General features: G+C 46.6%; 1 protein-coding gene across 4 annotated transcripts in view; it reads left to right on the top strand.

Annotated features, from left to right (window-relative positions):
• Wdfy4 (WDFY family member 4) overlaps nucleotides 1-14,128 on the top strand; it is a 218,847-nt gene that overhangs the window by 191,217 nt on the left and 13,502 nt on the right. For all 4 annotated transcript variants that reach the window (XM_029469142.1, XM_029469139.1, XM_029469140.1 and 1 more), the window contains 6 exons: nucleotides 533-650; nucleotides 1,545-1,654; nucleotides 9,998-10,151; nucleotides 11,915-12,006; nucleotides 12,813-13,025; nucleotides 13,494-13,644. In XM_029469142.1, coding sequence (XP_029325002.1) covers nucleotides 533-650; nucleotides 1,545-1,654; nucleotides 9,998-10,151; nucleotides 11,915-12,006; nucleotides 12,813-13,025; nucleotides 13,494-13,644 — 838 coding nt within the window. The remainder of the gene's footprint in view (nucleotides 1-532; nucleotides 651-1,544; nucleotides 1,655-9,997; nucleotides 10,152-11,914; nucleotides 12,007-12,812; nucleotides 13,026-13,493; nucleotides 13,645-14,128) is intronic.

The raw sequence follows: 14,128 nt of genomic DNA, 5'->3' as shown, positions 1-14,128 counted from the left end.
CCAGTGTACTTCCCATCCCCACCAAGGTGAACTCTCAAGGTCAGGAGCAGGGCCAGCATTCTGTGTCTTAATTGTCCAAAAGATGGTTGGGTCCCAGAAAAATGAGCAGGTTCCCCCCCCCCCCAAACAAATAACTTCTAACTTCCTGTAAAATCAGTTTGACTCAAAGCAGGTCCCTGAACTGTTGCAGTAAATTATTTAGTAAGGGCAACAGTTAAAAGTCATGTAGGCAATGGGAACTCTTTTCAAAGTCCCTTCTCAGTACCTGGTGGTCATGTTCTGATTTGGGTCAAGTTGGAACAGGCTCAGCTTGAACTCAATCTTCCCTCCTCTTACTTCTCCTCTCTCCCCTATTAAGTCTTTGTGGATCACTGGTTTCAGGGCCATAAAACTCCAAGTAGCCAGCTAATCACTACAGGGGTTCAGACCAAATGACAATAAACCAATAAAGGGAGCCATAAAACTAAAGAGCGTGGCTCCTGGGGCACCAGGGGGCTGGGGGAGTTAACACAGCTGCACATCTGCCTTCTAGATGTTGAACTTGACAAATCCCAAGATTTTCCGGGATCTTTCTAAGCCAATGGGGGCTCAGACCAAGGAAAGGAAGTTGAAGTTTACCCAGAGGTTTAAAGATGTTGAAAAGATTGAAGGTGGGTACATACTTGCATGATTTTGACTCTCTCTCTCTCTCTCTCTCTCTCTCTCTCTCTCTCTCTCTCTCTCTCTGTGTTTACACATGCACATGCTTGTATGTATGCACACACACCAGTGTACACAGTGTGTGCAGTGCCACTTTTCTCAACTTCTTGAAAAGATCAGTAACGACTTAGTTGATCACCCAGTCTACCAATCATTGAGCTTAAATAAAGAACTCTCAAATCCAGCAGTTGGTGTTGTGTTTGCATGAGAGAATCACCTGGAAGAATTTGTGAACAATACTAAAGTTCAGGTGTCACCTTTAGAAATTTAACTAAGGTGACTGGAGAGGTGGCTCACTAGTTAAGAACAGTTCTTGCTCTTGGAGAAGACCCCAGTTTGGTTCCCAGCACCCATACTTATTACTATCTGTAACTCTGGTTCCAGAGGGGATCCAATGTCCTCTTCTGCCCCCTGTGGGCATTGCTTGTTTGTGGTTCACTTAATGAAGGTAAAACATTCACATATGCAAAATAAAAGGAAAACTTACAAAGCAAAACAAAACAAAACAAAACAAAACAAAAACCTATGGAGAGATTTTAACGGCTGTCCTGGATGGAGATGTACTGGGAGCTGACTGCTTTATCTCTAAGGGTAGGGAAGATGGAAGGATCTGCACTTAACTATCTGTGAGTGATAGAAGTCTACCTTTGACTTGCTCTCAAACTCAGTCCTCAAACTCTGGACATCACCTTTACAATCCTTGCCATATTTGCATGCCATCGGATCTGTTAGTGCCATGATGTTCTGTTGTATGTCTCCTTGCTTCCTGAATCTCAATGAGTGCAGTTAGAGATACTGTTGTCAAGCACAGCACAGCAACCCTCAAATGCACCCTTGTGTTACAGGAGACATGACCGTGCAGTGCCACTACTACACCCACTATTCCTCAGCCATCATTGTCGCTTCCTACTTGGTCCGAATGCCACCATTCACGCAGGCCTTCTGCTCCTTACAGGTAAGCTGCTGTTATTCCTTCCTGAGTGTGAGGGCGTGAACACACCCGAGTCCCAGGCTTGGATAATGATGGTGCTTCCTCTCTGAGAACTCAAACCTTAACTTGGCGCTGGTTCCTATGAGTAGAGGAGGGCAGTTTTTTATCATCAATACTTGTGTATCTGCCTGATTGTCATTTAAAAAAAACCAAATAGCATGGAATAATAAAATTTCCAGTGGGACATGTGAAAAATTAATACAAATAAGATAGAATGGAAAAGAAAGTAGAAATTGTTGAGACTGAAAATGTCACAGTCAAAGCTCAGTCAAGAGAAGGGGAGTGACCATCAGACAGCACAGATCTGTGCTCAGTCCAACCGAAAGGCTCCTTGGGACAAATAGATATTTGAAATGAAATGAAACAAAACAAAAACTGTCTAACCTAGCAAAAGAAACTGATCATCTGGTCATCTTGCCCATCCTTAAGCTAACAAACCATTATCTTACCAGCTTAGGGTTGCCAGGTTTCATAAATAAGAAAGCAGATACCTAGCTACGTTTCAGTTCTGGATAAACAGTGGCTTTCACTCAAAAAGGACGTACTGGAAGATTATCTGCTGCTTATCTGAAGTTTCAGTTATCTAGGTCGCCTGTGTTGTTTCAGTCTGGCAGCCCAGGGGGAGCTGGAGACGAACCAGTGCTGGAGTCCTGGATACGCACAATTTCTAAGTCAGAGTTCCTTATGGACAGCAGTGGGGCGGTACAGAGATGCTCTTCGCCCCTCTTCCCTCCATAAAACTCTTCACCGGAATTCTACACCCAAGGACCCCATTCAGAGGCAGAGCTTGAGCCAGCTGGCGGAGCTCACTGCAGAGAACGCACTACAAGGCTGAGTGTATGGCTGACATGGTCACTACCTTACAGTATTCTACAAGAGAAAGCCACAGGCCTCATGATCAGGGGCCTACAGAACACCCATGGCCTAACTCTAGCATTTGAGCCTTACCTCAGAGGAGTTTTAGTGTCTGAGAAACTGTGAGTTTTGGTTACTCAGAAAACATTGTCCCTGAGACAAGAGCCACCCCCCAGTCGGCACTGAAGGCACTCCCCATCCCTGGGAAAGAATGGAAAGCCAGGGAAGGTCAGGCAGCTTCTCCAGTAAGGGATGAACCCACTCACATCGTTTATGTCTTGGCACAGACTCCCCTCTCCTTGACTGTGTGGCTTGTCTAGACTTTGTATAACCCCCTATCACTGGAAATCCACTCAAAAATAATAAGTGTGCTTCCCCCGGGTCTTTCTCAGGCAACAAGCATTTTAAGTAAGTTTAGTTTGGAGAATGAATGGTCCCAGAGCTCTACCCCATGCCAGGAATCTCATCCAGATGTTGCTCATTAATCCACAAGAAATGATGATCACTGTTGCTGATGATAATGATGGATTCCGCTGCTGCTTTCCAGCCAGGGAGCTGAAACAGTCAAATGCTCAGGATGCCTTCACAGCCTCCCCTTGGCCCTTCCGACAGACAGATGCATTAAAGCCAGAGGTCCCAGCTTCACTTGTTGCTAAGGGTCTTTCCACACAGGGAAGAGATGGGGGGAGGACTAGAGACAGGGCATGCTGTGAGATTTACATCTCAGCCATGCCGCTTAACACATACAGATATCCCACATGTCCTGTTACCTCTGGACATGAGGGCTGGTTATACACAGACCACTGGATCATCCAGAAGAACAAATGAGAAAATGTGGGGAGAGCCCCTCGCTCCAGTGAGTAACCATGGTTACTTCCCCTCTACCCTCAGTAACCAATCAGATCTGATCTGAGCAGAATTGAACTTGTCTCTTCTGGGTTAAACAATGTTAAGACAGCCTGGACTACCATAAAGCAACCCGGAGCAGAATGAGCCAGATGAAACAGGTCCTGCAAGCCCACCAGAGTATTTGGATAATGGTTACCCCGCCGCTAATGGTTGGGGTGAATTTATTTTAGCCAGTTTGCTCCTCTAATAACTGGTTCAAACTTGTTTGATCTGGTCTAACCCAGGGTGAGATGATCAGAGCCAACTTTGTATGCTTTTAGGAGGCCCCTGTGTAGCTGTTGGAGTGACCACACCGAGAATCTCAAGTGGGATTCTCTGGGGTTTTTTTGGTTTGAGATTGTCCTTGGCAGAGTGGCCCAACCAAGTTGGAACCATCTGCTTTCTCTGTGTTACCCCTCTGCCCCACACTAATCCGTCGCAGCTGCTGACATTTAAGTGACTTCTCCAGTTGGTTGTCACTGTCACCCGGCAATCCTCTGCCCTTCCCTAGAACAAAACAAGAACAGTTTTAGTTCTGAAAAGGGTAAGTACAAAGGCAACATCTGCTGAAGGAGTCCTAGGCCTCACTGGATCACCTGAGAAATGTTCTGATATCTTTGTATGAGTTCATCTGCCTCCCAGGGGCAGGTCTGTTTCTTCCCAGGAGAACTTTGCTTGTCCTCTTCCATGGTGACAGGAAGGATCGGCCCCGCCCTGTTGTCTCACTCTCCCGAGGATCTGACTTCTAAGTCCAATGTGGATGAGTCGGAGGGTTGGGGTGTGCCAGTGTGTTTATGGGTGTTGGCATGTTCTTCCAATCTGAGCTGAGCAGACTCTGCCGTTCACCGCTAATGTGAGTGCGTTAGAGTGAGGATGTATGAGCGTCTGGCTGGGGCCTCAGGGTACTGTGTCCTGGCTCTGGCATCTGATGTTGACTAGATTATTGCATTCTCTGGGATGCAGTTTCCTTATTCATGAGGTAAAGATGAGGGCTGAGATGCTGCGTTTGCTTCATAACAGCACTTGTCTGGAACACCCAAGTACCTACTATGTTTCTGAATGGTGCCAAATCAAATACCTTACATGTATCATTAAAAAGTTTAAGCTTTCCTATTGTGGCAAAATATACATCACACAGTATCTCCCATGTAGCTATGTTTTAAAAGATTTATTTATCTATTTTAATGTACATGAGTGCTTCATCTGTATGTGCATCTGCATGCCAGAAGAGGGCATCAAACTCATTCTAGATGGTTGTAAGCCACCATGTAGTTGCTGGGAATTGAACTCAGGACCTCTAGAACAACAGAGGGTGCTCTCAACTGCTGAGCCATCTCACCATCACCCTCTGTAGCTATTTTTATACATACAGTTCAGTGATATGAAGTACCAGAGTGACATGCCAGAGCATGCCAGTGGATCAGCCACAGAATGTCTGTGCTACCACTTACATGGCTCATCTGGTGTGGCCTGCTGAGCGGCTGGCAGGCTGGCAGGCTGGCACAGAACAATCTGGGCATTATGGCTGGCTCAGCATGTACTGGACCTAGTGGTGTGGGCAGCACCAGGATTTTCACACAGTTTGACACTGGACTTCTGTATACTGTGCCCTGGCCCTGTGTAAGAGGCTCTTTACAGCCTGTGGTTAAATGCGACTACATTTAGGTTGTTTCAGAATTGATGCTCCTCTAGTATTGATGTATTTATCTTCCTGCCCAAGCTTGTCAATACAATGATAGATTTTTTATAGTCTATAAAATATGGAATAATTGCTTATCCATGGGACTGGTTCCAGGACCCCTCTTTGATACTGAAATCAGAGGATGCTCAGACGACTTATATAAAATGGCATCATATTTTCATAGAACTTATACATTCCCCACGTACTTTAAACTACCTATAGATTATTTATAATATCCACTCCAGTGCATATGTTGTGTAAACAGTTGTAATACTATATGGTTCGGTAGTCTGTGAGAAGAGTAAAAGGGTATAAAAACTCGAGACAGCCTGATCTATTCAAATATTTCCAGTCTAGGGTTGCATCTTTGAAGGTGGATCCTTCAGCTATGGAGTGCCAACTGTAAAGTGTGAGCTCTGTGGTCTGAGCAGGTAGCATATATGTGGAATGGGACCAGACTTGTGTTAATTATGTGTTTTGCTGTCGTTGGGAGAAGTGGACTATTGTATTCAAGCAAGTAGCTGGTACTGCACCTTAATGACATGCCAAATATTGTATAGTTTTCATGAGCTTTGCCTATAGAGATCCAGAATCTGCGAGTCTCTTGAAAGCTGAGTCACTGTGAGGCCACACCCCTGCTGTAAGACCTTAGCCTTGGCATTTGTTTCTGTCCTAGCAAAAGCACCATCTATTCTCAGGCCTAAGATGAGATCCAGCCTGGGTAGTGCCCAGCAAGGCAGCCTGTTCCCAGCAAGGACACAGTGTGGTGGCAGCTGCTGTATTTAATAAGAAGTGGAAATAAAGCACTGTGCTAATTAAGTCCTACCCCTGCGAAGTCAGCTGTTACCAGCAGTGGGGATGGGTTTTCCAAACTACCTGAGGCAAAATGGCTGGGCATTGTGCTAGGCAGACTTTATCTGCAGGGAACTGAGAACCCTGGGGTAGACGTGGCCTGGGTTGTTACCTATGAGCTTCCAGTAGATATCAGGGTGACAGTAATATGAGGAAGACAAAGAGACTGTGTCAGTGGTCATACCTCTGTGGATCCTGGAACCTGATGTCATCACAGCTCACAGCGAGGCCACTGCCTCTGAGCCACGTACCTTACTCTTGGTACCCAATACTTTGGGCATGGTTAGGACAGGGCTGGACCAGAAAACCTCCAGTCACACTTTGAAGGTATCAACAGGACATAGGGGTCTTCAAGGTCCCAAACTGTAACCTGACAAGAGTTCTTCAGGGTCTCTAGTATGGTCTGATTTTGATTATTCAAGTATTGAGAAAGACACATGTGGTAACGTCTGACTGCCCCAGAGAAACTGTCCCTAGACTTTCTCCATGGTGGTTTGTAACTGAGCTGCAGCTGCCCCATCCTTGTCAACCCCCTGACTCAGCAGTGAGGACGAAAGCTTGCCTGCCGATCTTCTTGTGATACATTCGCTTACAGCAAAAGTATGGGTGTCAACATGCTTTGGGGTTTACTTGCTTAAGGGAAAGGCCTCAATGTATGGAAAGGAGAGTGGGGACTGTTCAGCATCAAACCTCTCCCAACTGATATCAGGTCAACTAGTGCCAGGGCTCCTCACATGCCACCCACACCATTGTATTTTGGAGTAGGATGCGGAGGTGGGCTGTTAGCTGAGGCTCAGGGGATACACACCCAGGTTTCTCTTGCCTGTTCACCCTTTCCCCTCTAATGGGTTAATGGGCTGCCCTGACAATGCCTCTCTTACTTCCTGTTCCCACCCTAAGGACTCTTGGCCTTCACCACCTTCCTGTCCCCATCCCAGGCACTGGAGGGCCCCGACTCCCAACACCCTACCTTTTGTTTCCAGTGATTTCCACTCCACTTCTCTTTATCCTTTTAGAGAGCCCCTGGTTTTCTTCCTCATATCTGAACACTAAGATGACTCCCTAGTCCCTGGAGTATACTGGATCAAGATGCAAAGAGTAGGGAGATGACTCCGCAGTTAATATCACCACTGACTGATCTTCCAGAAGACCCGGGTTCAATTCCCAGCACCCATGTGGTGGCTCACAACCTTTTGTAACTTCAGTTCCAAGGGATCCATGCCTCCTCTGGCTTCTGTGAACACTACATACACATGGTGTATACACACACACACACACACACACACACACACACACACACACAAATAGAGAGAGAGAGAGAGAGAGAGAGAGAGAACACAGACAGAAAACCTTTTCAGATAATTTAATAATAATAATAATAAAGATACAGGGCTTGTTGATCTAGTGCTGCTTTCCTTATGCCTAGCATCACCTGGGCTTATATCTTACCTTCTCATGTACATATCCACTTGGGCATATAGATTATTGATTTCATAACCAAAACAGTCACTGAAGCTTGATGGTGGTGGTGGTGGTGGGGAGGTAGGTGATTAAAGAGATTTTGAAAACTCACGTTTGTCCTGTAAGTAAGCGCTGAAATTCTCACCTGTTTCAGCACAGTGCCCTCTGCCACGGCTCACTGCCTGATGGGCAGATAGTCGTTTAAATCAGCTGACGACAGTAAGCAAGTGCCCTGCTTACACGAGATACTTCTAAACTAGTCAGGAAAATGCCTACAGAGCTAATAGGACAGCAATTTGCTCATAGGATCAATCCAACCCCTTAGCTGGATGTGAGTGGACGGACTTGCTTCAGTCTTTCTTGGAAGGGTTTCAGGATATAGTGTAAGGATAACTGTGGGCAGAAGAGATGGTTCAATGGTTCTGAGTAGCTACTGTTCTCACAGGGGACCTGCGTTTGATTCCTACTACCCATGCTGGATGGTTCATAACAGCTTGTAATTCCAGCTCCAGGGGAATCTATTGCCTCTGGCCTTCTTTTGGCATGAGCATTTGTGCACATTTATAAACCACACACTCAATTAAAAATAACACCATAAAACTTAATTTTAAGAAAGAGTACCTGTGTAGTCATATGTCCTTGAACACTGAGTTTCTTTTGAGTATGGGTTCAGAATGGAATGTCTTTAGCCTGACCTCCTCTCCCTGCCCATGCTAGGGACAGATTTAAGAACGCCACGCCTGAAGGGCTTACCCAGGGTCAGTGGCAAACAAAGGCACACACAAAAGGAGTGCTACCTTCAGGAAAGTGCATTGTTTTTTGGTGCGAGTCAGTTATAATCTGTGTACTCGCCCAAGAACCAACATTTCCCCGATTTTAACTGAGTGTCCAGACCTATCCTGGCATGCCCTTGCCCCTGCAGCACTCCACTCGTAATTCTGATTTGTATCTTTCAATATTGCTGAGCCCTTCTTAACATTATAAATGATCAGGATACCTCAGGTTGGATCCTGAGATTCTTAGTGTATTCAAAGTATGTTGCTGGTGTCTTGCCATGTGTCTCTGAGCTCTGTAGCCTCAGTTTGTCTCCACTGCCTTCTGGCTTGGGGTTGGCACACAGAAAATCGTCTGCCATCGAGATGTTGTTAGTGGTGGTGATCTTCATGTCCTCTTCACTGGCCACTTGGATACTCAGCATTCGTGATGTGCATGGAAAGATGCATGCCGGGGGGGGGGGGGACAGATCTCAGTGGGGGGGCCTCATGCCTGCCTGCCTGCCATTTTCTTTGTCCCCATCTCCACACTGCCTTTGGCTCTTGTTTACTCCTCATGGTGGCCTTTCCTCCCAGGGTCACTCTGTAGGGCAGAACCACACAGCACACGCCTCTGCCTCTTGCCCTTTCCACTGTCACCCCTGCCTTCTTCCCTAAGAATCGGGTTCTGGCTGGGGCTGACTGCCAGCAGCCACTGGAGCATATGACAACCCACATACTCACAATACCACAAAGCAACTCCACTTTTTCTTCTAGGGAATTTGGTGTTTTCTTTTGTATTGCAGAAGTGAGAAAACCCATTAATTTTGAAACAAATGTATGCAAATACATTTATTAATATAGGAAATAGGAAAATCAGTTATTGCTTCCTTTATAAATAATACAGGCTTAAGTTTTAAAGATATTACTTTTGCTAAAATGCATTAGACAGCTGTGAAAAAAATAACATTTTTCTTTGTGGTAATATCTTTAACCAGATTTGTAGCGCTAACAGTATTTCCTATGTATATATTATTTTTATTTAATACAGGTAATCTTTTTATTACCAAATCATATTGTTTCTCAGGAGATTACCATCAGCACTTATAAAAGCTGCAAAAGGAAAAACGGGGCCGTGAGAAGACATCAATCTCCCACAGTGTGAGGCTCAGGCTGCAGATTAAATATACAAAGCTCTTAATACATTTCAATGAGCGACTCGTTAGGTGCAGATTTATTTACATTTCCCCCACTTCATTTCCATTCCCATTTCAATCTGATGATGGACATCATTTCCTGATTTTAACACAGCAGTGGCCTGGGTGGAGGCACCTCTTCAAGCAGTGTATTGTGGTCGAGATCTCACAGGATCCGGACATCTGTGTGATCCATGGCTCACAATTGGTCAATACCTCTGGCTCAGAAAACGGACCACGCAGTCCTTGTCTACCAGGTTGCCCAGGGGGAACACACCTTACATATGTGACAGGTTCTCCTTCCCCAGAAAGAGCTGAGCTCTTCAACCGTCCCCTCCCCAACCCCTCCCCAGGAGGGCAAGTTTGCATCATTTCCAGAGATGTCCTTCAGAACTGACAGGGGAAAAATTTGCCCTTTACGGCACTGGTTTGGCCCCAGCCTGGTGTTCGATGCTTTGATGACCTAGGGAAAGTCCTAAGGACCAGTTTTCTGGTCTGCAAAATGGAAGTGCCAACCCATTCCCAACTTCTGAACTCATTCCCCTGAGGATGAATGGATGGGGGCGGGGTGGGGGGGAGACACACACACATGAGACTGATCATGTGACCCTTTCTCCCACAGGGCGGAAGCTTTGATGTGGCTGATAGAATGTTCCACAGTGTAAAGAGCACGTGGGAGTCTGCCTCCAAAGAGAACATGAGCGATGTCAGGGAGCTGACACCCGAATTCTTCTACCTGCCCGAGTTTTTAACCAACTGTAATGCAGTGGAGTTTGGTGAGTAGAGACACTGGGGAAACCTGGTGAGCCTGGAGCCAGGGAGCCAGGTTTTCTCCTATAGGTCTCCAGAAAGACACTGATTTCATCAGTCTCTTTGGTGGAAAACTTACCAGGTCCCTAATCAGGACCAGTGCATTGGAGATGAAGTCCTTGCTGGGTGACAGAATGCTGTTGCACAAGTGGCTTCTGGGGAAGGATGCTGGCTGGGTTCCAGGCTTCCAGAACAGCACTGAGTACCTACCTGTTCTCTGAGGATCCCAGGCTCAGTGTGTAGTGAGATAGCACCCTGCAATCTAGAACCTTTGCTGATGACTTCCGGTTAACACTGCCTGCCCTCAAGGCTCCTAACCTTGAGACTCACCAGCCTCATTTCTGCTGTCTGACTAATGGGTGCCACATCTTCCACCTTGCAGCCCAGGATGTGTCAGGCCTTCTTCCTGCTTCAGAGAAGGCATGGAAGTTTACAGAGGCCCAGTAGGATGTGCACGTACCTGGCATCTCTCCTGTGAATGTGTGTGAGGGGAAGGGGAAGGAATGTAGTGAGGGGATGTATGATCAGAGCTGGTACAGGATCTAGGCAAGCTCTCCAGCCAGGTCAAGAGAAGTTGTGGGTGCTGCAGAAAACACTTGGAGTCAGATAGTTAGCATCCTTCAGGCTCGTCCTTCCTCAGGCTTCCCATTTTCCTTCAAGAAAGGGTTTGAACCTCAAGCAAGGCTATGTGAGATCTTTCCCCAAAAAACCCTCATGAGGTTTCCAGCCCTGAGCATGGGGCCACAGTGCCATAGAGTGCTTGAAGCCATTCCAATTCTGGTCCAGCTAGCCAGCCTGACACAGGTCCTTGGTGAGCCTGGCAGTGTCCAGGTTCTCAGGTGAACTGGAGAGACTGTGTTGTTGTGCTGTTCCCCAAGAAGAGACTGGAGCTGGGCCTGAGTAATGAGGAAATGAGACTCAGCACAGCCTCTCCCTCTCCCCTCCCTTCCCTTCCCCCCTTCCCCGTTGCCCCTCTTCTCCAGTCCCCCCCCTTACAAATCCCTCTCCCCACTATCCCCTCTCCTTCTCCTCCTTGGGCAATGCTCTTCTACTTACTCCATGAGTTCAAGCAAGACCATAGGAGCATTGCCAAGCGCTGGTCATGGCTAGGCTAGTATTGTTTTGCGTGTGTTGTACGCTTGCTTTTCTCATCGCATGCCAGCGCCATATGGCTTTGTCATCACTGTCACACTTACAGATGGAGAAACTGAGTCCCTCAGAAGTCAAAGTAGCCTGTTCAAAGTTGGTAGCTGGTGGACAGGAGAGTCTTGGGCTGGGATCCAGGCTCCTCCTCTTACTGTCTGAGAACTCTCCATTTAAAAATGCATTATAATTGATTGAAGACCTAGGAAGATATTGTGTGCCAAGAACTTCACGTTGTGCCTAGCATAGACCTGCATGATTGTATGCTTGAGTTATTATCGCCAGCTTCAGTTGTGTCAGTCTCCAGGTAAAAGGCACTGTTAATGGAGAGGGAAACACAGCAATAGTGTATTATTGGGAATCTCCTCTAGTGTTACCTGGGAAGCCAAGAGGACCTCATGAAGGATGCCAATGTAGGGCCAAGCAGAGGAGGGATGGGGGTTCTGCGGATAGAAGTGGCAAGAGGCAGTGTGGTCTAGTAGGATGCAGCTCACATTGTAACCCTCACAAAGTTGGCAGTTGCAGACAACACAGATTTGATGAACCTAGCAAAGACTCACTTTGGCCTGTTTCTCTTCACACCCAGGCTGCATGCAGGATGGAACGACACTGGGGGATGTGCAGCTTCCTCCCTGGGCTGACGGGGATCCGAGGAAATTCATCAGCTTGCACAGACAGGTGAGACACTCCAGTCTGTCCTGATGTGCGCTCCAGCATCTCCCCATCTCCACAGAGTTTTCTGTCTCACTGGAGGGGATAAACCTTGAGGCTTTGATGTCTGGAGAAACCAGAGAAGGGCAGGGCCAGGGATTATTGTTTTCCTGGATGTTTAAAGAATACCACTTTGCTCTGCAATTGTAGTAGGTTGCTGTGATGGGCATCATGACCCGGAGTGAGTCTGACTCTCTGGTGGCATGTCAGTGCCCTCAGCAACCCCACCAGTAGGGCCACTCCTGGACTATGTTCTCAGTATAGCTCAGAGATGGTTTGGAGACCCCAGAGAGCTCTCATCTATCATGAGGTTTTGAGGGGAAATGGCTGAGCTTATCACCCAGAAACACAGATAAGGAAACCAAATTGTCATTAGTCATTAAGAAACTTAATCAGACCAGAAAGAGATGCTATGACACACCCACAATAATTAAAAACTGGGTGCTGCACATGTCTGTAAGCCTAGTGTTAGGGGGTAGAAAGAGAAATATCCCTGGGTCTCACTGGGGTCTGAGAAAGCTCTGCAAATTGCAATGAAAGACCATGTTTAAAAGAGATAAAATTTAATAAAAAAAAAAAAACCTAAAATGGGGGAGGGGCAGCATTGCAGATTGGCACCTGCAGTTATCCTCTGGCCTCTATATGTATGTACACCTAAAAGCACAATATACACACCCTCACACAGTGGCTTAAATGTAGAGAACTGGGCTTTTGTTGTTTGTTTGTTTTAAAGCATTAGTTAGGATTTCACACTCTCTGGGCTTTGACTTCAGGCTCTGGAAAGTGACTTCGTCAGCAGCAACCTCCACCACTGGATAGACCTAATTTTTGGGTATAAGCAGCAGGGGCCAGCTGCTGTAGAGGCAGTGAACACTTTCCACCCCTACTTCTACGGTGATAGAATAGACCTGGGCAGCATCACTGACCCGCTGATCAAGAGCACCATCCTGGGCTTCATCAGCAACTTTGGACAGGTGCCCAAGCAGGTAAGTACTGCAGCCCACAGCATTCATCTTGCTTTATCAAGAGTGGGGAGCGCATGCTTGGGAAAGAGAACAAGGATGTTCTATCCTGTTAGCCATGAAGGGAGAGTCATTCCTGGCCTCTAGAACTAGGGTAAGGTGATATCATTGACAGGGGATAATGCTATGTTCTTCTGTAACATATATGGTGGTATGATATTACTATTATTCCTAATGAGCTGAGATATCAAGATGTAGCTGAGAACAGAAGAGCTTGTTCTATGACTTGGAAAAAATAGCAGCCCCTCTCCGAGCCCCTGGCCCCTCATCTATAACATCTGAGGAGGCTGCTGACATTTGTGTTCTTTTAGAGAAAGGCCAGCCCTGATGGTGCCCAGAGTAAAGATTCAGATCTGATGCATAGGGTGACGGCTCCCCACTAAGGCATCTACCACCTAATGACCTGTGTGGTGTGTTTGTCTGTATCTCCAGATCTTCACTAAACCCCACCCATCCAGAAACACCACAGGGAAAACCCCAGGGCCTGGAAAGGATGCTTCCACCCCTGTAGGCCTTCCAGGCTACTCACAGTCCTTCCTCCACAGCCTGCCAGCACTGAGACCCTCTCAGGTCACAGTCAAAGGTGAGTGCCTGGGATTGCCTTGTCTCGGGGTTCTCTCTTTAGGGACTGGGTTCCTCTAGAGCAGTGGTTCTCAACCTTCCTAATGCAGTGACCTTTCAATACAGTTCCTTGTGTAATGATGACCTCCACCCATAAAATTATAGCTACTTCATAGCTGTAATTTTATTACTGTTATAAATTGTAATATAAATATGTGAAATACAAGATATCTGATATGTGATTCCTGTGAAAGAGTCATTTGAAGTCACCCCTCTGAAGAGGTCATGACCCACAGGTTGAGAAACACTGTTCTAAGAGTTCAAGGGCCCAGGCTTGGGAAGAAGTGAGTTTTGCAATGGCTTTGTCTCCAAAGTCAGTGGGCACTGCAGGGTGATCTCTGATATGAATGTATCTGGAACTTGTAGGTTAGGCCCTGACTTTCTAAGATCCACAGGTCTCTCTCTCTCTCTCTCTCTCTCTCTCTCTCTCTCTCTCTCTCTCTCTC

The sequence above is a fragment of the Mus caroli genome, chromosome 14 (genome assembly GCF_900094665.2).
Source record: "Mus caroli chromosome 14, CAROLI_EIJ_v1.1, whole genome shotgun sequence".
Lineage (NCBI taxonomy): Eukaryota > Metazoa > Chordata > Mammalia > Rodentia > Muridae > Mus > Mus caroli.
Note: the sequence above shows the minus strand (reverse complement) of the source record. Positions and strands in the feature narration are given on the sequence as shown.